This window comes from Lampetra fluviatilis, chromosome 7, assembly GCF_964198595.1.
Source record: "Lampetra fluviatilis chromosome 7, kcLamFluv1.1, whole genome shotgun sequence".
Lineage (NCBI taxonomy): Eukaryota > Metazoa > Chordata > Hyperoartia > Petromyzontiformes > Petromyzontidae > Lampetra > Lampetra fluviatilis.
The window spans coordinates 9,257,645-9,282,426 of NC_136281.1; the positions used below are offsets into that span (position 1 = coordinate 9,257,645).

The 24,782-nt window shown below is 41.0% G+C and overlaps 2 protein-coding genes across 3 annotated transcripts in view; both read right to left on the reverse strand.

Moving 5' to 3' along the window:
- The window catches only part of LOC144933341 (uncharacterized), a 76,674-nt gene extending 69,912 nt beyond the window's left edge, over nt 1–6,762 (reverse strand). The window contains exon 1 of the mRNA XM_078858024.1: nt 6,582–6,762. Within this exon, the coding sequence (XP_078714150.1) occupies nt 6,582–6,657 (76 nt within the window). The 5' untranslated portion in view covers nt 6,658–6,762. The remainder of the gene's footprint in view (nt 1–6,581) is intronic.
- Nucleotides 6,763–7,413: 651 nt separating this feature from the next.
- On the reverse strand, nt 7,414–24,099 carry LOC144933534 (rho GTPase-activating protein 5-like). Of its 2 annotated transcripts, none has more exons than XM_078858414.1 (7): nt 23,940–24,099; nt 13,698–17,465; nt 12,637–12,754; nt 11,112–11,189; nt 10,506–10,637; nt 10,250–10,355; nt 7,414–9,659 (listed from the first exon to the last, which is right to left on the reverse strand). In XM_078858414.1, exons 2-7 carry the CDS (start codon nt 17,274–17,276, stop codon nt 9,359–9,361), a joined length of 4,314 nt encoding a protein of 1,437 aa, XP_078714540.1. In that variant the 5' UTR covers nt 17,277–17,465; nt 23,940–24,099; the 3' UTR covers nt 7,414–9,358. The 2 variants fall into 2 exon arrangements, with proteins under 2 accessions (XP_078714540.1, XP_078714541.1); XM_078858415.1 differs by having other exon boundaries at nt 23,771–24,099.
- Between the last annotated feature and the right edge of the window lie 683 nt (nt 24,100–24,782).

Consider the following 24,782-nt stretch of genomic DNA (forward strand, 5'->3'; position numbering starts at 1 on the left):
GTGCGAAGTCAACCGTGCTCATGGGATGTGCGAGGGAAGGACAGCAGACGATGCTGCCCCATGCTGCTGGCTGTGTAAAAAAAAATACAGCCTCGGAGAGGAGACTTGTTCATGTAAATCAGCGGTGGGGAACGTCCGGCCCGCGGGCCGTATAAGGCCCGCAAAATCATTTGGGTCTGGCCCTGCCAAGGCAACCGCAGGCGGGACTCGAAATTCAACAAATCTAGGAGCAAACCTGGAAAAGCAGTTGCGAGTAGCGACATCATCAATACCGGCTAACATCACACGCCTCGCCAAAGAGAAGCAGTTCCAGCCATCACATTACGGGTAAGTTAATTAAATGTTTGACCAAATATAAAGGGCACATTTTTAAGTTGATAATTTTGTATTGTAATGATGTTATAAATATCCAAATGGCCCTTGACAGAATAAAAGGTTCCCCACCCCTGATGTAAATAGACATCGATTCGTTATCACAACATAATTTACAGCCCTGTCTCAATCCACTGCTGGATGACGACCTCCCCACACCGTGTCAGTCATGCGGTTCTTTGACCATTCATCACCAGTGCGGGTCGGTATGGGTGGATGCGCAGGACCAGTTCAGATGTCACTCGCCACTGATACTAGCAGTGGCCAGGAATCAAACTCACCTCTCCTGGTCTAATGGGAAATAACTACTACTGTATGTTAATACAAAAAGGCAGCCGCTAAGTGACGTAAGATGAAAATTGCAGTTCCTTGTGTGTGCGATATTATAGCTCGCTTAATGATGTCACGTAGATGTTACCGATTGACAGCTCTCACGCATAGCGACGCAAACTCGATACAGTACATCTAAATTAGCTGAAACCTCCCAAAAAACACGCGGCTTGTGTGTGGCCACCTCCACTCTGATTCCCTCCCCTCTCTCCTTCGCCCCCTGTGAAAACAGACGCTGCTGTGCGCAGAGTCGAGGCCCTCATGTCGCCTTTTCCTCCCTCCCCTCGCCTGCCTGACCCTTTGCTCCTGTTTATCAATTCCTACCATCCTTTTCCTCTTATTTCCCACATTTTGTTCATGTCTTTCATTTCATGTCCTCTTTTTTTTATTTTCCAATTAATTCTATCATTGACTCTGCTCCCCTTCCCGTTGTGTGTAGCCACGGGTAAAAAAAGTTGCCAGTTACAACGAAATTTCATCAGAAATAAATCTGCAGAGGTCAAAACGTGATGCTAAAACAACATTCAAATTACGCACAAGTATACGGTTAATATAATAACAATTGCCATTTATATGCTCAAATTCACCCAAAGAGAGATGTAATAGACATTCTATGGTTAAAATAACATCTGCATTGTATTGGGTGGGTGGGATTGTAATACTTTAGTTTAAACACATTTAATGCCACATGAGTGTATGCGTACTGTATTAGGCCTATCGGTACTGAAGGTTACCAATGCAAGCACTGCCATTTTTCTAAATACAATTCTACAGCGCTTTAAGAAACTGTTGCACACCACTTAATGATAACCTTTCTTTACACACTTAAATACCACCAACCCTGGATTACCGTATTCCACTGACTGGCCTCACATTATCCGAGCCTTGCGCAATTCTTACATGGCATCACTGATGTTGAAACATCACCAGCCCTGGATTACCGTATTCAACCAAAATGCCTCACATTATCCTCTTCTTACATCACATCACCGTTCGACTTGTGCCTTCTCTTAATTTGAGTGGGTCACCCTCACACGCAAAGGGAGACATATAAGCAATAAGATAAATGGGCTGCCGTTTATATTTGCTGTTAAATTCTTGACACTCCCATGGGAGGATAGGCGGACATTCGACCCCATTAGAAACTTGCACACACACGCACATTGCCACTGGGGGTAGGAGGGAACGCAATCGACAGCGTGGACGACCCTACCAGCAAGATCCCTACTTGCTGGCGGGGTCGTGGCGGTAATGAAGGGAAAAACGTGATCTGTTTTCCCCAAGTGAGCACTTATAACCGCAGCCCACAGGATCATATTACAGGGCGGCTGAAACGACCCTGGAAGGTGACATTAAACGTCCGGTGCCAAATAAGTCGACAGTCTGTTTTTTTTCGTGTGGGCTCAGAGAAGAAGTTGATACCATCTGAGATGAAACATTTTTCAATATCATGATCATCATCAGCAGCAGCAGCAGCAGCCATGGTCTATTCACTGCTGGATGAAAGCCTTCCCACTTTGTGATCATCTCTCAGTACCTGTGGTGCCACTAAATGCCTGTCACTGCTATACACGAGCTCATCTCGTCGCTGTATCTCCAGAGTAGTGGTCTTCTCAGATGCTTCCCTCCTGTGGCATTAAAGTCTAGAACCGGCCTCAGGATGTGCTTTGCTCAAGGCTGCTTTTCTTCATAATCAATATGATGTCTCTGTCTATACTCCAGCACTTTCTATCTCGCGGTGTTATTCCCAGAATGCATTCCCTCCCAATGTTTGTTGTGTAATTATCAGCTTTTGCTTCACGTTGTCCATGCTCCCAATCCTTACATCGTGGCAGGAAATTCGCACTAATTGGACACGTTATTCTTCAGGTACATAGGTACTGGAGTTGCTTTCAGTCTTCAACTAGACCTTCAGAAAGCACCCCATCATCATCATCATCGTGCTTCCCTTTGGTTGTCCTCTCGTTTGACTATTATTTAGCTCTTTATAATTCATGTGAACATTATACACGTATGATATTACACTAATGGGTATAAATTTGTTCAAATTACAGTCATACAGTAGAACCCTTCTTAACGACGATTCCTGTTAACGACTAATCGCTTCACGATGGGCCTCCATAGAGCCCAATGTGTAGTGTATAGTGTAGTGTATAGTGTAGTGTATAGTGTAGTGTATAGTGTAGTGTATAGTAGTGTAGTGTATAGTGTAGTGTATAGTGTATAGTGTAGTGTATAGTGTAGTGTATAGTGTAGTGTAGTGTTGTAGTGTAGTGTATAGTGTAGTGTATAGTGTAGTGTATAGTGTAGAGTATAGTGTAGTGTATAGTGTAGTGTATAGTGTAGTGTATAGTGTAGAGTAGAACCCCTCTTAACGACCGCCCCTGTAAACGACTAATCGCTTCACGACGGGCCTCCGTAGAGCTCAATGTGTTCACTTACTGACCATTCCCACGTTAATGACGGGCTGTTGTAGGTACACTAAATATTAATGAATGAAATTATTAACCATGCCTCAACCCACACTCACGTCACCTAAACCCACAGGTCGCCTCGTGTTGCGATCGAAACGTCGTGATATTTTTATTATTTTTCTATCTACGTGGTTTTACTGAAAGACCCATAGAATACTGCAGTTCATCTAAGTCTGGGTGCTTTTAAAACGCTGCACTGATTTCCGACGCTAGTTTTCATTTCTTTTCCTTCTATCATGAGTTCCATTTTTATTTTGGCCTCTGCGGATACAATCTGCAATCTACCAATAATCAACCTCCTATGTGTTGCTTTCATGCTCCCATGACTTGCTATGACATCTTCAGTTATTGTGCGATGTTCTCTAATTTCTTTCCTCATTCATTTCCGCTGAGTTGTCTTTTGTGTTTTTTTATTCATTTGTATACCACACGGATTCTGTCACGTGCTTTTTGTGGTCTCAGATAACTTTTCCTCTCTTTTTTTATTTTGCCCCCCCTACTTTCAATTACTTTCCAGTACAATGGTACTGTATTTTATTAATCAAAAGAGGCGACATACGTTTAAATTAGCATTTTGCTTCTCGAGGCATTTGAATTCGTTGCTATTAAACCAGTCTAAATGTCTCAAACTCCTGAACTAGTTTTTCTATGATGTCTTGTTCTTGCCTGTATTTAGCTGTTTTCTCTCTTTGGCGATATTGGAAATCTCACTTGTATCAACAACAGCCTGTGATAAATTACGGTGTTAAATTGGCTGATGACACAGATGACTCGAATAAACTGGGGTGTCCTGAGGAATACAGTCAATTTCGTTTCTAATTTCCCCATTCGGGCTCATTGGGGTTAATTTCCCAGACCCCTCCATTTTTGTCATGTCCCCGTTGGATGCAAACTATCAAATATGTTCTCCTCGCTCATTTCTCACTATGATACTAAATGCAACCAAATCATCCACTCATCTCTTCACCTTTTATACCCATTTTCGCAATGAAGTCATCAATTATGCCACTGTACAGCATGTTTTTTTCCTGACAATCTACTTGTATAACTTTCGTTATATGGTCAACAAAAGCAAATTAGAGGCTAACCTCGTAATTTGAAAACGTTGTAATGTAACCCACTGTAATGTACCAAATAAAGAAATTGCCACTTCGGGTGGTACATGCAAGTTACTTACATGTTCTGGGCCTATAGGTTTATTTTGAAAGAGGCACTGCATACAATATACTGTTGCTAAGTGAGCTTTGCATCCACATTGATTTATAATCCATTTGTCAATACACTGCTGGATGAAGGCCTTCCCATGCATGCCTTGTTGATCGAGAGGGTTGTTTGACCCTTACCTTACCACTCTGAATCAGTGTGGGTTGTAAATGAAATATTACAAACAAATCTATATTATGGGAATGCTTCAAAGGAGTGGAATTATATTAATGCTTTGACAAATCCACTCTGTGTAAGCTTGTAAAGTGAGAAGGTCTGTCATGAATATTCACATGGGTTCCCCTGTTGTGAACTCAACCGCCCCATGTAGCTCTCTGCCCACGGGAACCTCCAGACAATGTTTTTTTTTCTTAAACTACTAGACAGATCTAATCTTATCAGCTTTGAGTGCAATGAGTTGCAGGCAACATTTTTACAACAAAACCATGAGGGTACCGTGAAGTGCATCACATTGTGTGGGTTTACCGCGTGTACAATTAAAAGTGATTTCTTGTTTAAATGCCCAGCATTGGGCAGACGTGCTCATCTCCTATTTATAGCCCTGAGCCTGTCGTGGAAATCCCGCATTCCTATGGCGGGGGTGAATATCTCTCGAGAACAAAAAATATTGACTTCTCCACAAAGTGGTACCAATTGTATCGATCCACGAGGTATGATGGGCTGAGTCAACCCCCCCCCCCAACCAGGATTTGGGCCGCTCACTCTACTGCAGAGCCACCTGGCCGGTTTGTGGGTGAATAATGTATTAATTTATGAATAGCACTAACATCGTGCTATATCCACCTACAAATAACCTCCTCGACCTGTTCGCCTTTTGGTGTCCTCTGGTCTAACACTGTTTGAGACTAGGCTCAAAAGAAAGCTGTCTCTGGTGTGCACCAATCAGTTTCAAAGACAATGCATATCCTGTCAGAGCATGTTTTTTGTTTGTATTTTCACCACAAGTATCTGTGGTTAATGCAGACATGATTCCTTGCAAAAGGTTTCAGTTTGGTGTTTTAACATCTTAACATCTCATCGTGGGACCTCCTTTGCCAGAAAAAGGGGCAAACCTATTCTTACCCTCCTCTATTGTGTTTTTTTTCTGGCTGCACATTCTATTGTTGGGCTTAAAAGACGTAAGAATATGAGGGACAGAGCACGGGCAGCCCACGAAAGTCGCAGCTCCTTCTAGACTCGAGAAAGAAGAGAAGGGGGTGTGGGAAAAACAAAAAAACCCACCCACAGCTCGGCTTAAACAGGAAAGGAGAAATCTCTTAACTCACACTGTACCCCGAAGCAAGAATGTGCCAAATCCACCACAACTCCAAACACACGAGCTATTTATACTCCGCGGATCATTGCATGCATGGCCACGGATCGTAAAAGGCAACGATTTGTGCACTACCGCTCTACAATCTCTTAATGTTAATCTTTTGTCTTGCATATTCACCAAGTTACTCGTTTGAAGGCAATGAGACATATCCCAAATTTGCTTCCATTTCACAAAGGTTGACAGCATTTACATGCCGCTTATTATGGCATCAAGACATGTAGACAATATATGAACGAGCAGCTTTTAAAAAAACGCCATTGTTCAGAGGTTCCTCTATTGTATATATTGTACAATTGTCATGTTTCCCATTGACATTGCAGGTTATTGGATATGCAACGCAGCCTGTGATTTCCTCAGACCGCTGTTGAGAGCACAAATAGCTTTTTGTCAAGCTGTAACAACATGTAACGTACGTTTACATTAACCCGAGTCATTACTTCAGGTATTTTTTTTACACAGGAGCGTTCATATATACACAACGCCCTGAAGTTAATGTTGTGCCTGTCAAGATATTGAGCAAGAGTTGACATTCAACCGTCAATTTTAAGGCTCGTCACATTTCCAGATGCAGTACACCTCTAAACACCGAATGTAAATCCAATGCCAAGAACTAGTCCATCATGACATCAAAGATCGCACGCGTAAATATATCTAGCAACAACAACAAATTAATCTACCCTATATCCAAAAGCCGTAGATGACGTGCATTCCCATTTATATCCTGCAGCATTCACCATGAAAAGCATATCACACACGCACACAAAATGCACATGGACATTCAGCCACGTATTTTCGCGGTGCGACCAACCTCGCACGCAGAGCCACAAATGACCAAAAATGCCCTCTCGGCGTTCGCGTGCGCGCACCTTTGAGCTGTCCGCGTGCATCCACGACCGGAGAGAAATGCGCCGTCTCTGATACACCGCAGCGGAATTGGCTCATTCAGCCTCCCTCCTCCATCGTGCCGCAGCCAGGGATGGTGGGTAACAACACGGGAGAAGACGAAAAAACGGGGATGGTTTGGTTGCTGTGGAAACGAGATGTGCGGAGCATATTTAATCCCAGGGCCGGGCAGTGTTTGTGCTGTGGCATTTGGTTTTTTTTGAGGAGCATGCAGCTGACGCATGGGCGGGTGGGCGGGGGGGCACACGGTAGACGCTATTGGTCCAGACACCTGACCCACATTCTCTCTCGGAGAAGAATGGCTGAGGTTTTGCGCCGTGCCGGAGTCGGGAATAATGGCAAGGGTTTTGCTCCAACACACGCACATGGCACACGGGCGGGCTGGATTAGTTGATCCAAACAACACGCGCGATGCCCTTTCAATTGAAGCAAATAAACAAACAATGCAGCGGTTTCGATTTGCATGCAGAATAAGAGTCAAAGGGCAGCAACAGAACGAGCAGATTAACTATTGCACAGCTTTAAAATGTTAGTTTAAAAAAAACAATATTTCTTAAGCGTAGTCATTGTCACGACCTATTTCTAGGAACAAAAACATTACTTGATAACAAGCTGTTCACCATATCGCTCGATTAGACTTGCATCACATAACTTATTAAACTATGCATGTTTATAGAAGTAATTTGATGTGCAAATAATTTACATCGAAATGCATGTTGAGTGGCTTAATCAGCCGATGTCGGGGTGACGAAGTTGACTTGTAATGATAAGCAAACTACGAAACAAAGATTTTATTATCAAGAAAGTAAAATTTATTTAATATTTGTACATAAGCAACAGGGTTCTTTCTGCAACTTAACCAGTTCAGTTGAGACCAAAGCCATACAAAAAAGCATATTAAGGCAGGGTTTCAGCAAGGCAAGTTTTGTTCCCTGTTATTTTCGTCCCTTTATAAGGCAGGCCAGTTAATTATAACACGTAAAAAAATGCATATTGCTCTGGTTGCCATTAGAGATTTGCAGTAAGGAATAATACACTTGCAAAACATCTCATTTTTTAGTATCACACAGGAACTTTACAGTTACAATACATGTTCATTTATCAGTAGAATATACTACACCCAGTGGTTTATTTCATCTTAACAGGTGGTTGGAGTACATTCATAGCATGCACTGCTTTAATAACATTATTTATACAACAGCCACAAGTTATGAACAGCACTGCTTACCTGAAAACGCAAATTCATAAAAGCTTTCATGATGCATTACAAAATCCACGAAAACAGCAGTCTTCAGGTGAATGGTTTGAAGCAGCCCACGATGTTACTTTGCATATTTAATTACTGCTTCCACAATTTACTTAAAACATATTCCGTGTAGTGATTACAGCTTACGCAGCATTTAATTTAGTTTTCGACATACAAATGAAGAGATCACATCACCTGCCACACACTGATCGAGCTAGCCTGCCACAGGTTGCAGTCGTGAAAGTTACTTTTTTCTTTCTAAGTGTGTTTCTGATTGTGGTATTAAGATTTAAGTATACTGGCATTTCAGCCAATTTCACAGTTGCTGTTTTACAGCCAATTGGGTAAATTGCTTAAAAAAAGGTTTCTCCCTTAAACAGCTCAGCTGGCAAAAGGCCAGACGAGTTTTTTAGTGTATCAAAATCATCCCAATCCTCCCACATACATATATTTAAATAGCAATACGTCTGACAAGAAAGGTAAACAAAACAGCATTGAGAATGTGAAAAAATTAAGGTTGTGTCAGTTTGCCAAACATTATTTTTAGGTCACGGTTAACCCACTTTTAATCTGGAATTTATATACAAGCTCTGTGTTCATATACTGTATCCAACCTGAACATACTTTTTCTATTTATGTAGTGCCTGTAAATAAAGCATATTATGCATAATATGGAATGCAGTAAAACTATTCCAGTATGACAACACGATAACCCACAACATAAAAATTAGATTCACTGGACCATAACAACCTTCACCAAACAATCACTAAAAAATGTCAAGTGTTCATTAGGCCAAAGCATGGCAAACCAGCAAGTCAACACTCAAAGGGCTGAACATACACGCAATTGTTCCTGCATTTGTACAAGTACATTTATGTTAATACAACGGTCCGATTCTAATTAAGTCCAGCAAGTACCATACTGTCCATGCCTTGAAATGACATGGGTATATAATTACAGAAATTGTATAGTTTCCCCCTAGACTTTATCATTTAAATTAAATAACATCAACTCAGCATTACAAATCCATGGGTGGTATTTAAATGAACTGCATTTTATACATAAAAAATATTAAAATGTAAGCAACTTACAATTTTCTTAGTTTACAAAATAAGCTTTATTTTAATGTGGGACCCTCAATGCATTAAACTGGATCACCTTAATGTAACCAAAACCATTCGTCACCTTTGATTTTATTTCAGCATGTTTTCATGAACGTATATAATATACCTATGCCATGCCAAAGACTACCAACGGTGAGCGTAAATGAGATTTTAAAAAAACGTTGAGCATTCAAGGAATCCAATATCTCGTTAAGAAAATTGCAGCTTCCATAGGTAATTTCCCAGGCACGGTGGCAACAGCAACTATGCTGTATTTCTTCACGGAGATCCTGGAAGGCCATTATGGCAAGTCACAGAGTAAACTATGCCAATGTTCGTTAGTGTTGCTGTTTATGCAATGTCTCTATTCGCCTCTGACATCAGCAAAAGCTACAGCGCTATAATCTCGCTGTCCATCAGGTCTCCTCCTTGTTGTGAATCACTCATGCTGCCCGCAGTGATCGAGATGGCTGCTGGGGAACTGGGTGCTGGGCTCGGTGCATCCACCACCTCCTCCTGGTTGTGGAACATGAAAGGACACTGGTGGATAAATGTCTCCAAGATCTGTTTGTACACACGTGTAGCCATAACGGGATCCACAACGGTGAAATCTGGCCGCATCAGCGTGGGCCAGAAGCATATCGAGAGGTTCTCGCTCGTCATCTTGTTCAAGCTACTGTTTTGGCTCACTCTGCAAGACAAAAAGTGCATGGGGATCAGGTACACATAGAATATTACAAATTAGAAAGGAGGAAGTAAGCATTCATTCAACATTAAAACAAGGCGCGAGGGTAGTGCATTAAAGGGCCTTAATTGTATTTGGTCATTCAGTTGTACGAAGAAATGTGTACAAAGAAATATGCACATGCTAGTGAACATACATATTTTAGTAAAACCACTAATATACATGTTGACAACACGAAAAACCGCTGGAAGTATGTAAGGTATGCATATACACATTCTTATATGCTGTATATGCTGGTATGAAACTAAAATTAATGTCAGTATTGGTAGGCTGTGCCTCCAGTTTCATAGTCTTTTGTTAATGGGTTTTGTAGTTTTTGTAAAAAATATAAAAAATATACAAACATAACATTTCCCGGGCCTAACAGCAAGTAGCCCATTTATACCTTGGAATAATTCAAGTCTACATAATGCTAAATGTTGTGAGTATAGTCAATTGCATCATATGCAGTTTACAACAAATGTTCTATGAGCCAGCAGCCCAAAATGCATAAGAGGAGTTTAGGTTTTACTGAGCTCAGAGCTCAATTCACTCACGAATGCAAATGTGTGACGACGTATTTGAGGACCGCCATGTTGGCCGCAGGCAATTTCTTCAGCTTCCCTCGTAGCGACAGCAGCTTTGTAGTTTTATCTGGTATGGCTGGAAACAAAATAGAGCAGATTTCAGTTTAGACTTTCCTCAACTAAATTAATGTAGCAATTATATTATATATAATATTCAGACACTAGTTGTGCATGTTACTGTTCGCAATCATATTCCATTAACATGCAATACACAAAGCAAGCTTACTAATGGCCTCTATCATGCCCTGATGTATGTCGTAAGGGATTAATGGTCCAGGAAGCTCGTTGAAGAATGCTTTTAGTGCCCCTGCAACGGCATTCACGTTGAGATCCATGTTATCAAAGATGATGTTCTGGTCTGAAAGAAAGCACACAACAAAATATGGTTATATTAAAATCCTGTATACATTATAATAATAAACACAATTTATTGCACCCGCATATTTCACGAAAACCAAATGCTTTGGTTATTAATTGTATGCCCTAGTATAACGAACCGAAAATTTTGGGAAAGGATTTAGACCCAAAAGTCACAGGTCTGCCGTATTAAAATGTTGCCCTCTGCTGGCAAAGCACAGAAAAACAAGTAGCAAAGCAAGCAATACTTTGCATCCAACTGTACAATTACTTTTCAAAAAAATGACGTTACATATGTTGCATTACACAAGTTAATAATACATTTCGGAAGTTGATTATGGGGCTCTTTCACACTGTTGATTTCAATCAATGGTAATGTTAATTTAGTAAATGAAACTGACATTGTTTTTGTTATTTAAAATTAAATTAGCGGCAAAAACGTCTCGTTATGGAAAATTCCACCTTGTGTGCTCACCTGCATCAAATGTCCGCTGAAGATTATCTTGCTCAACTTTACTCCCACTGACCCGGTACACACCTTCCATGGTTAATCCTAAAAAAAACAAGATACCCGCAATTGACAAGTCACTTATTACACTTTGTCAATTAGCACCTGGCCCTCAAATGATGTTGCAATATCTGTTTAATATAATTATTGCAATAAAACACCAAGTTGAGGCGAAAGTTGTTTGGGAATGAAATGCACACTGGTCAAATACATTCATATACAGAGAGTTGACAACCGGCAGCTTTGTTTATGACAAACAAGTGACATGAATTTAAAAAATGTGGCAGGTCATTCAAAGGGCAAAAAACAGCTTTTAAGCAAAAACATATTGCTGAACATACTGTATATATAAAATGGTGGATCATCATTAAGTGCTCTAACAATGTCAAAATGGTAAACAAAACAATCTGTTGAGTTTTAAAGTGACCAGTGCTTCCATTTTAAACTTAGTACAAGGATTTAACTAGAGCAAACAATAGTACTGAGCCCAGCCCTTGCGTTTCATTTGTGAGATTCTGCTGGTCTGGCAGGAAATTCCTGTTAAAAATTCGCTGGCAGAGACGTATCAGATTTTAAAGCACCCTTCTCTCCGAGTCCCACTATTCAAACCATTTTCTCATGGTTCCAGGACTTTTTTCAGGATGAGCATCTCATCATTATTTAGACAAAGGTGACAACTGAATAAAAGCTAATACACAAGAAATAAAAATATTAATTCCACAAAACTATAAAAAGACAGCTTTAGTTAATGGTGTGAGCTCAGGAAACAACTTGTAAAAGACAATCACTCTACCCACCATTGTGATCTTTATAACAAGGCTGTTTTTATCACCACACCAGAAATCTACACTTGTCTCAGTTTTTCTTTAAGACCTCTATCAAGAAACTGGTAATATTGTATATGTTATATTGAGTAAAACCTTTGCAATAAGAAATTCCTCAAAATACATATTTCCCAAAAGTAAATACTTGATTTAGAAAATGTTCCTTTTGCCATGATACCCCTAAGTAATTAATGATGGCATTATTACATTTAAAGACTATTCCTATGGTTTTAAGTGAAGATTGGACTAGTCACTTGGACATTATATGTCAGTGTTGAAACATTAAATCCTACCTCATCGTATTTTATACCTATTGAACATTTAGTGCTATTTTTTTACTTTTATACCGCTTGATAATTACTCAATGTTACATATGCATTAACCGTGTTTGCTTCCTTAGAGTATGTCTCATTTTTATTATACGTTGCAGTATTTGTGCTTCTTTTATCCCCCGTTCTGGATTGTTTAAGCGACTCGTCTCTCTTTAGAAACTAGGTCTCAATGGGCTCTCACCCGGCTTAATGTTTTACTCAAACTACTACAAAGAAAGTATACTGTACTACTACAGTATACTAGACATGTATAAAAGTATATGAATAATGTAAAGGTACAGCATCCCACGATATTGTGCTTATCACACTTTCACAGGTTAAAACAATGTATCTCACCCTTATCTTCAATGAATGTAATGCATTTTTCCACAAAGAGTGGGACAAGATTGTCTGGTGACTGAGCCACCTCAGTCAGTGGGTGTCCGAAGTAGTTTTTCCCTTCTGGTTTGCGGGTCTGCATGTGAAGAAACATTGGTAGTCAATATTCAGTAATCAACCTTCCACTAATAACGCTTTATTGCATCGAGGTGATGCAAAACACTCGACATGCAATCAATTGCTTTACTTTTGGCATACGACAAAATAATGGATTATTAAACTTATCAGGGCACCAAACTACGTATAGAGAATTGATTTTTGTTGTCATACGATCTCAAACAAAATGCCTAATGTGCTTAAGTGGATAGTTTTTACAACTACATTTTAGATTTTAGTAAAACATACATTATTTGAATATGAAATTGGTATTCACCATGTTATGTAATGAAAAGATGGACAAATGTGTAATGAATAAATATAAATCACATTTAATGTAGCTCGAAGCATGAAAAAAATGTCAGTTTTGGGCACATCTATTTTAAGACTCTCAAGATACAACCTAAAATTTAAATATATTTATCAACTGAGATCATGGAAGCTCAATCCATTCGGAAGAAACACGTAACATACAGATTTCAGCATTTGCTTTCTAACGTGAGAAAATATTGCACAACACAATGGTGTCATGCTATTCAATAACGGAAATTCTTCTGATTAAATCTTTTACTATAGCTTTTACACCATATAATAGGCGAGTAAAATTGCAGGTTAATTAAATAATTAAACTCACAATACATGAATCAAGTCTTATGCGAGAGATTTGATGCATATCATCGGAAAGCAGTGAGTTCACATAAACACTGCATCCACTGGAGGCACTACATTCACATTTAAACATATTCTCAAATGTAAATGTTGGCCTTGAATTGAAGAAATTATTTAAACCACAGTCGAGAATTATTAAATACATACTCGATTTCCTTTGAATATCCAAAACTTAAGCCAGTGACTAAAAAATATAATTAATATTAACGTATACTCGTTGCACTGTTTTCTTATAATTGACTAAGTAAATGTACCTTTCTTCTACGCATCGACCTCTTATCATCCACGTCTCCAGACTTTATTCTGTTCCATCGTCGCGAATGGCGGACTGATGGAATTTGTACATCTGGATCTTCATCACTCCCATTTGCGGGAGAAACGATAACCTCTGGAGGTGCAGTCCGCCGTGGTTTAAGCCTCTCAGACCTCTGCTTGTAAGGAACGGGCTTACGCACTATGGTGACTTTACCGTCCAGTGGGAAAACATCCATGCCGTTATCCATGCTGCTGCTTGCAACCAACTGGCCTCTGGTTTTGCCTTGTTTGTTATCCTGAGGAAGTATGTAAATGAAATCTGACACTGGTCTATATTTGCTAATAGCATCAATGGGATCAGCATAGTCCTCCCGATCAATGTCATCAACAGACTTTCGCATTGGTCGTTTTGTCATCTCCCTTGAAATGCGCATTTCTTCCACTTTTCTGTTTAGTTCAACTGGATCTGGCTTCGGCATTAGCTTTGGTTTTGTAGGTACAACAGGGCCAACTGTGTAGCCTTTTGCAGCTGCATCTTCATAACCAATTCTAGGCGAGCTGAAAGCAGGAAAATTGCTAAAAAGCTGATCTTTGCTCAGGTGAGGCATAGACTGGGATTCAGTAAAATTTCCATGTGATCTTTCACTGATTGCAGGGGCTGTCTCACCATCATCTGCCAATCCGAATGTGCTTGAGCTCACACTCGTCAAATCAAAAGAAGATGAACCCACTGGCTCTCCTTCGCTCATGTCCCACAGGGTCATTGACTCTTCAATCTGTGACTTTCGACTGCAGACAGAGCTAAAGAACTGCTTAAACATTTCTGTCTGGTTTTGGAAGTGGGAAACCGTTTCAAATTTGGCTGTTATGTCTCCAGCAATTTCATCCCCTTCCATCACCAGCTCCTTGGTGACATCATCCAAAAAGTCAAAATCTGTATTTGTGATAGCCAGTATGTATATGGGTATCACATCGGGAACATTTGAAAGGAATGCCCTCAGCATGGCTAAAGAGGCTTTTCTATTCGCAGAGTAAACAAGAATGTGCCCATGAACCAATTCTTCTCTTCGTAGGAAGGCTGAGTGGTAAGATATTGCAGTCACCTCCACACGCCTTCTCTGTGACCCCAAAATCAAATCCAACAGCATGGTGTGATTTTCTCCACTTTTTCCTATGCTGCAAAATGGTGAATCCAGGAAAGGTGCTAGGACACGAGCTGGATCGATGGCATCACCACACATGACGCACATGACAACTTTGAGATCAACCTCGGACATATCTTTAATGCTTGGAGATGGATTTATCACAGAAGGCCGCACTGTCCTTGCTTCAAGAAACTCGCCAAGTGCTTTCTTTATGTTTTGTGCATGGAATTTGCAGTTGTAGGCATTTCCTTCTGTCGGGCTGTCAACAAATGGGCACTGCAGCTTATTTGCTAGCTCTTTTCCTTGTATCTTCAATGTTTTTTGCATGACACTGGATTGCTTCTTTTCGTTTGCCATGAGCAATACTACTGGTAGGTTTGAGTTTTCTTTTCTGCTGGTGTATTGCGGTCGTAAGCAGTCTTCAATGTAATGCATTGTGTCAAATGAGTTGAACACACACAAACATCCATGTGGTTTGAACCCATCGGTCTTCAGCGAGTTCAATGCTTTTTTCATGTCCCCTTCAACCATCTTCAATCTTAACTCGTATGTCTTGTCATCCAAAACATATTCATCCTCTTTCAACTGCCCCTTTATTTCATCAGCAAGCTCACCTGCCAATTTACCTTTTCCTAGGAGCACAATATTCAATCGATCCATGCTTGCGCTGTCTGAAATGCAACAAGACTTGGGCCGGCTGAGAGGCTGTGGTGGCCTTTTAGCTAGCAGCTCCTGAATTTGAATATCCATGCAGGTTTGACCACAAGGACATGTTTCAATTGTTGGATGATACACAAATCCAATACGTTTGTACAGCAAGGCTTGTCTCTCAGCCTGCAACTTCTGTAGCGCTTTATACCTTGCCTCCTCTTTTATCTCATTATTTATTGCGGCCATTTTCTCATGGCTAGGTGTTGCATTGACATCAAGGTCGACAAACAAATCTGAATGCTCCATAAGCATCTCCAGAAAGTCGTCTTTTGCCTTTTCTGTTATTTCTTGCTGATGTTTTGCATAGATATCTATTTTGTCTATATCAGACAAATGCTGGTATGGTTCCTCATCTTTCAGCAGCCCACTCACTTCTTCCCAAGGTTTTCCAGGCTCGACAATGTAGCTCTTTCCAAGAATCGTTTTAAATTGAACTTTCATTTCTGCCTTCCACCTCAGCGCTTGAAGTTTTTTAACATGATCATTGAAAACTGTTTCTGCCTCTTTCTCCTGCAGGAAGTCATATGGTATCCTTAGGTCCTCTTGGTTCTCAATGTGCTTGCTATCTTCCCATCGCTCACTTAGCACAATGAAGTACGTTCCAAAGTCCAACTTCTTTTCTTTCACAAGGATCTGTACTTCATCCCAAGTCAGGTGTTCAATTTCTTCCAGAGCAGGGACAAGGATCTCCAAATCTCTAGACAGATTAGCGAGGTATTCTGCCTTTTTTCGCAAAACAAAATTATCTTTAAGCCTTACAAGATGTTTTTTGAAGAGGTCTTTCGCATTCTTGCAACCCTTGAGATTGATGTAATTTTGGTAATCCTTTACATCACACATCCTCCTTGACTCAAAAAGCCATTGAGCATGAAAGTCATTCACACATCGAACAAGCAGCTGTTTGAATTTTTCTGTGGCAGCATCAACAATCTCCTTTTGCTGACGTGCAGCATCTGCATAGGGAATGATCTTGGGCTTCACTCTTGACTTGTCAATTATTTGTGCCAGTGCAATGAAAGCCAGTTCTACATTGACATTCTCACTCGCCGATGTTTCAATCAAAGGAATGCTGATCTTTCCCTTGGTTAGAAATGCCTGCAGTTCCCGGACACAATGATCATGCATGATGTCACACTTAGTGGCAACCAACAGAATTGGTTTCTTTGTCTTAGCTAGCTGCTTGTACAAACTGCTAAGAAATTCCAGCTGATTATCTATTGGTCTGTTCTGCACTTGGCTCACATCGCAGCAAAGCAAGAAACCATCAATGTTGAGTTTCCCATCTGGCATTTGCTTTTGTTCAAAATCTTGCTCTATTCCAAGCTGGTCAGTGCAGATGTACATTAACTTTTCTGCTGAACTTAGCTTTGTCGCTGCTGCACGTTTGACATATGGTTGCAAGTTGGTACTTCGATGAGGCTGGAAAGTGGCATCGTCAATGAATTCGGTCTGTTCCACGACACGAAATGAATATTCCCACCCTTCATCTAACTTTTTAACTTCTCCCCAATAGAGAAAGTGGTCATTATTGACAACACGACCACCAAAATCGCTTTGACTAATTAACGATGTGTGCACATCATAGAAGTCATCTTCCTTTGTTCGAACAAAACGGTTGCATAAGCAGGACTTCCCAACTCCGGCAGATCCCTTTTCTTTTTCTGTACCCGAAAGGCCAACAACACTAATGTTGAATACCCGAGTGTCTTTGTGTTTAGCCATAATCGTTATCCCATTATCTTGATGGGAAAAGAGGTGCTGGATGATGTAGCTTGTTCCATGTATAATGAAAGATCGTTGAGCTGCAATATGGAAGTAGTGTTTTTCCTCCTAAGTGCATGAAATAAAAGGTTTTCTTTGATACTGCAGATGAGACTCCATCCAGGGATTACATGTGTCCTGGTTGATAACCTGCAGAAACATCAATGAATAAATTAGTCTCATTACAATTTACATTGTAAGGAAAGTAAGAATATAACAATTAAAAACCTTACAATTGTAATATTAGTAGTCTGCATTTTGGCTCATGCAGTGTATTGAATGATGCGTACATTTCTCATTATTTCTCACATCTTTTGAGAAGATTACTTAACACATCCTCGAATTGTTAGAACAGTAATACACATATAATACAATGAGTGGCTTTATTTTCCTTAATAGTTACCTGTTCCTTTGCAGTGTATAGCAGCAAAGCCGCAATTGACACATTTGGCAAACATGCTGCACAATTTTAGCAACTTGTTGGAATTAACCAAATCCACAGAAAGGGCATGTATTACGATCATTTGTATTAGTATCTAGGCACACCGTGACATTAATTACAATACAGTACTTAGAAATGCAATTATTATTAAATATCCTTATTAAAATGTAAATTAGAAAGAAAGTTGAACTACTCAAAAAACAAAACGTGCATAACCTACCATCACGTATACAAGTCGAACAAGAAAATTACATCACTACCAATGTTCTGGTACTGTATATCATTTATATAAAAGCCACTTTAACATTCAACATGTGTTGTTGTGTGTCCTTCAGACACATGCATTGTTTGCTATAGCCAAAATTCGCCTAGGTCTATAAATTGTAGTATGGAACTATGGCAACATATTTATGTCTACTGCTGCAAAATGATGTTGAAATCTTATGTACAGCTTGCACCTTTTTTTCGTTTGTGATAAAATAGCTTTATGTATCAGTAATATTAAATTAAGCATGTCCAACAGAAAAAAAATGTCATAAAGTCACGAAATACTTTACTTTACTCGTAACACTATCCACACGTTATGAACCACTTACACAGCTAATTTGCTACGTTTATTTCCTTTGGAAATAATCGTAATCAATATAATCTACACAAAGTACTATGCACAAATAACTATGTTTATACTGCATAAGCCTAATCATGAATCAGAGTACTAAAAGTGATTATGTTGACCAACATAGAAAGTTGCTGAGTGTATTCTTTATAATGTGGGTTGTGAAACTTCTACATCTTGAGGCAGGAATGAGCAAGCATTAGCAGCACATGGCCCATCAGTCTGCACGATGAATATAAAAATGACGAAATGTATGTACATTTACATATGCGTTCTTTTTATGTACTCTGTGACAAAGAGTGCCTGAATGAAACTGAAAATTGCTTAATTCTTTACTACCCAGATTTGATATATATTTTTACAGTTTTTGTTAGTTCTAAGTCATTAATCGTACTTGTGAGATCAATGCCAAAATATGTGGTACCAGATCAACAAGTTTAACAGCATGCACGACGTCGCCAATACTGGTACTGTAAATAACTGGAAATGCACATTTCAAAAGCTGCAAACGGCATATAAAAATTGCTTGAGGTCATATATTTTAAGTCATGTAAAACAATACAACACTGTATATCAAAATAGTATTGTTCTACAACTTAAAATAAAATATTCGAAAACTAACATTTCACTACAAACTCAAATCTCAATCGTGGCAAGATCATTGAACCATCACAAACATGACTTGTTATGTCCATCAACATGGTTAAATAGGAAATTGCTAAATGTCAAATTGTTTTCACATTTAAATGATCACACACTGGATATTAATATTGACCACATTTTGTAATCAGCAAACGCTCTTGTGAGCCTACGTGAGCCTGTAGATTCCTTCTTAGACAACGTCAAGGCAACACACAAGATTAACGATGCCCAAACGCACTACAATAATGTAAACCATGCAGGGCACAACGCATCCCTTATGATAGGGCACAATCTGGAAAGGAGTGTATACCGTGTGGACAATACTTTCCACAGCGTCGAACAGACCGTAATTAAACCATCAACGACAGCACCACGGAAACCAAACACTTAAATTGGTACGCCACGTGAATCAAGTATCCTAATTATCGTTTGATTAACTTTAAAACGCTCCACCCCACCCCCAAAGGAACGCACGCACTGGCTGTAAAAATTCCCCGGCCTCAAAATGAAAGATTGTGTGAACTTGGGCCCTTTTCACAGTACAACGTGGTCAACACACACGCGCGCGCACACATTCTACGATCTCTCTATCTTAAGCGCTCCAAAGAAACTTTGGTCTTGTAGTATATACTACGATAGAACCGCAAAAAAATGTCGCTCATTAATACAACACGGCGAGTTTAATACCGAAGCAAATAGCGCCATGACATAATACGTACCAAGGTGGCATAACACTGTACTGTATTATCGTGACAGCATTGCGTTAAGAGTACGAATACAGTAATTGGTGTTTATTAGAGATGAAATAGTATCATGACAGTAGTGCGATGATATTTCAGTAATAGTAGTAGAAGTACTTGTGTCAGTTATGCTGGAGCATAACAGCATTACAGATAGTAAATTAGTATAGTTTTGTTTCAGTATGACATTATTCAAGTACTTTTAACAGTGTATTATAGTGTCAGTAATAGCGTGTTAATATAGTACTATACTATACTTGAGTCATGACCTAGTTTAAGTGTGATAGTAACGAATATAGTAACGATAGTGCCGTGCAAATAATTTGGTAGTGCACGGTGTGTGTTAAATACAGTATAACGTGATAGTGTCACAGTGTGATGGTGCCATGTTGTCATAGTAGCAGTGTAATGGTTTTGCAATTATATTATCGTTGGATTCTTGACTATTGGGATCACAGTGCAATGTTTTTTTTCTATATAGTGTGACAGTATGTGTAGTCCTGTGACAGTACAATGTGACAGCATGATCATAATATTTACTGTAATTATACTGTGGTTCTGAGTGTGATTCTACCGTGGTCTATACCATAGAAGTGCAAAGTGACACTGTAATAGTGTGATGCTATGGAGTGATGTATGGTAATGTATGCTACAATATGATAAGTGTTTTTTTGTAATAGTATAGTAGTGTCATGGTAATTTAGTAATGGATTTCGATTCGTATTGTGGGTTCATAATATGATACTATTATAAATTATCTGAATGTGTGATTAGGTTTTGGTGCGATGGTATTCGAAGTGTTAGTATTGTATTTGGGAGTTACAATGTAAATACATCGCATGATAAGTTATGGTAATAGAGCAAGATATTGTTACGTATTGTGATAGTACTGTGTGATGCTATCTGATGGTGTAGAGAGTGTACTGTATTTGTTACATTAATACTGCAGTATTAGTGTGACGGCAGTCACGATATCGTGGGATATTGCAGTATCACCGTATAATAGTGTGATGTTGTGGTGCGATGTAGGGTCAGGGTATAATGTGATCAAGTTTAATGACAGTGTAATAGTATATTAGTGTAATAGTACTTTGGAAGCCAAGTGTGATGGTTTAGTGATTGCATCGTGTGACACTACCTTAGTTTTAGTACTCAATGTTGCAGTGACGTAAATGGGATGGCTTTTGTAATAAAGTGATGTTAATTGTGATAATGTAATTGTGGTATTGTGATGTAACATTGTCATGGTATTAAGGCATTCTACAGGGTGGGCCAGATGTATTGTGATCCACATTTAATTCGATAGAACTTTATTTTTTCAAGGACGGGTTATTCATAACAAAAAATGAATACGGAAAGTGAAAAAATGTTAGGGGTCAATTAAGTGGGGGTCACAAGACACTTGGACCACCCTGTCGTGTAATCGTATTGTTATTTTACAGTGTTAAATGTATTATGGTAGAGTAATCTATCATGGCACTAAATTGTTAAAGGGTGACAATATTCGCCTGTTGGTGTGAAAGTGTGGCGAGCACGATGGTGTCAGTGTAGTAATTGTCAGTGTTATGGAATTGATACTATAACTGTGGTGTGAAAATATGATGGTATCATGGTGTTCTCGTGTTATGGTATTATAGTGAGAGAGTAATTAATACTATAGGGCAAATGTGTCGTACAGTGTGGTGGTAAGGTAATAGTGTGATGACACTGGTGTAAAAAGTGTTAATATGAGGGTGTACCATGGTGTTCATTCAATGATATTGTCATGTCAGTGTGGTAGCACTGTGGAGTGTGATCACAGTGTGACTATACAATAGTGTTGTAGTGTGATGTTATAGTACTACAAAGCATTGTTAAAGTGTGGCAGAACTATAGTGCGCGAAAGTGCAGCGATAAAATGTGATGTATCAAGACATTCTAATGCCGTGTGGAACGGAGGGCCTAGTAGTTCCATTCCTGGCCACTTAACATCGGTGGCGAGTGGCACGTGAACCGGTCCTGTACCCTGCTCGCCCACCTTCACCAACCCGCAATGGTCAACAACTATTTTCTATTTTACCTGGGTAATGCCCAGAAGCGGTCTGGCCACAAATTATAACTAAACTTAGTGGCTTATCATGTGGACATTTATAGCAGCCAAATAGTCTAAAACGCATGTTTCTAACCAACCATTATGACAACATTGTGCAGCATAGGACTTTAAAAGCATTGTAAACTATAGTTTATTATCAGTGCGATAGTATTGTCATGGGGCCTGAAGGGACTGTCGTGTTAGGAGTGTTGGGGATGAGGTATTGTGATGTTATCGTTAGACTGTACTGGTCTTCAGTTTTTACCTGGTAAAACAAAATGAGCTGTGGACTTGATTTGGGCCTGTAGAGTCAGTGAATGTGCCGTGATGTGTTACTGTGGTGTTAAAAGTGTGTCGGTATTCTGATGTTCTGGTTTTCTAGTGAGCGCGAATCGAACTTGGGTCGCTCTCCACCCTCCCCCATTGGTCGACTCCGCCTCAAATGAATACTGTACCTGGTGCTTGCTAACAGCTCTTGCCCCAACAATCTGTTAAGGCTATAACGAGGAATGTTTGTCTTTGGTATTCTCGTGCGATGGTATTTTTGATGTTATGCTGCGATGGAACTGTGCGTTACAATGTGATGGTACCGGACTGTACAATGTCACGAGATTGGTATTGAGCAGTCTGATGCTATCGTATTATCGTGTAGTCTTGCATGTTACAATGCTTAATGTTGTATAGGATGTCCTGCCGTCTTGTGGCGTAATGGATCCATGCCACTTGTGATGGTACCGTGAGTGCTGATACAAATTCTATTGGAGCTTTACAATGTGGGATTGTTATTTTATAGTGCGATGTAATGCACTACGTGGGTTAAAGTATTGGTGGTACTGTATTGACGCTATAGTGTGACGGTATAGAGTGATATGCCACTGTTGCTTTAGTATAATGCGGTCCTGTTACTATGACTTTACTGTCATTGCCATGTGCTGGAGTTATAGTGTAATGTTAAAGTGTATTGCCGTGGTGTAACGTGATGGCATTATGGTGATAGCACTACGCCTCTGCGATGTTACTACTTGTTGTGATGGAACTGTGATGTTGTTACATCGACTGTGCTTCCACTGGAAAACTCTGCCGCATGGACCTTTCATTAAAACCTCCAGGGCATCGCCGCAACGATAGCCATTCTCTTTAACCGAGCAAATATCACAACCACGCACACACACACCCACACTTCCACAGAAAAATGCAACGTTTACACAACAACCACTTCAATGAAGTATCAAGTAAAACAAGAAGGAACGAGACTACACGTGAATGCCAAAGGCTTCGACAGCGAGGAGACCGGGAGGGGGAGAAGACGAGGGGCGGACGAGAAAGACACCGCCGCCACCACCACCACCACTGCCACCACCGCTACCACCGCCGTGACCACCACCACCGCCATGACCACCACCAACCACCACCACCAACCACCACCGTGACCACCACCAACCACCGCCACCAACCACCACCGCCACCACCAACCACCACCACCGTGACCACCACCACCAACCACCGCCACCACCAACCACCACCACCGCCACCACCAACCACCACCACCGTGACCACCACCACTGACCACCACCACCACCGTGACCACCACCAACCACCGCCACCAACCACCGCCGCCGTGACCACCACCACCACCGTGACCACCACCACTGACCACCACCACCAACGTGACCACCACCACCAACACAACCACCAACACAACCACCAACACAACCACCAACACAACCACCAACACCACCACCAACACAACCACTAACGTGACTAACACCACCACCAACCACCACCGCCTCCGTGACCGCCTCCGCCTCTGCGCAAACTTTTTATCTCAACATTCAACAGCTCCGGCTACGACTAAACTACACGAGCGCCATCGCCGAGCCAACCACACGCCTCTCGACTCGTCGCCTCCATCAACAATTGTGTCTTTAAAGTTTCTATATTTACCGTGGATGAGGATGAACAGGATGACGACGACGAGGGGTGAGGAGGAGGCGGTGGTGGTGGTGGAGGAGTTCGCGGGGCGAGGCCACTAGCAGAGAGAAGCGGGCCCGGACGCTCAGCCGAGCACCGACTTATAATTAATACGACTACTTCAGCTCATTATTATTATTACCTCGGCACAGCGACGGGAGACGTCGGCGACGCAGCTGACGGCGAGTTTAGGTGACTTGAGCGGAAACAAAAAAGAAGACTTTAAAAGTGCAAAAGGCGCCCTTCGCTCGCCTCCCCTCAGCGCCTTCTTCGTCGTCGCCAGAGCGGCCGCCGAGCTTAGGGGCGGGGCCAAAGTGAAGGGGGAGGAGTCGCGAAGGGGGTGGGCGGGGCGAGGCGGGGGGGAGGGGCAGTGGAAAGGGGGAGGGGAGCACCCCAATCCCCCCCCACCCGCACGAAACAAAATGGGCGGGGTAATAGGGAGGCGGGGCCGGAAATAAGGCGGGACTCTGCGCGCTCGCGCACGCGCACTTCTCGGCGTCGTCGTCGCGCGCCGGCCCCTCCCCACACGCCGACAAAATGGCGGGAGAAGTTCGCGCCACACTGCGCATGCGCGAGGCTAAGCTCCTCCCCCCCCTCTCTTGCCCCCCCCCCACCGAAAGCCTCGCCCCGCCCCGCCCCCACATCCTCCACGACTCCGCCCCTCAACTGGTGGCCTCACCAAAGCCAAGTTTTTCATTTATGTCAAGTTTCATTTATTTGGTATAGCCCTGTGAGCCATGCGGCTCTTAAGTCGGGTGCAACCGCAAACAAAATATGAACATCTTCTTGGTTCTTTCGGTAAAGTCAAGAAGATGAATCCCTGCAGTCACGAAAGCTTTACATCGAAAAATATGAACAGAGAACATCTTAAAGCGACGACGCGCAACAGAAACATCCTGGATAAACCAGCAAATCTTAAAAAAAAAACGCTGTGTGCAAAGATCCCAGTGTGATGCAAGTCAAACAACCATAACACAATTTAGAT

Coding starts and splice junctions, on each gene's coding strand:
- LOC144933534 (XM_078858414.1), bottom strand. CDS start 17,276: ATGGCTAAACACAAAGACACTCGGGTATTCAACATTAGTGTTGTTGGC. Junction 11,190..12,636: donor TACATTCATTGAAGATAAGG/GTGAGATACATT, acceptor TGTTTTTTTTAG/GATTAACCATGGAAGGTGTG. Junction 9,660..10,249: donor GTCGTCACACATTTGCATTC/GTGAGTGAATTG, acceptor TTTGTCTTGCAG/AGTGAGCCAAAACAGTAGCT.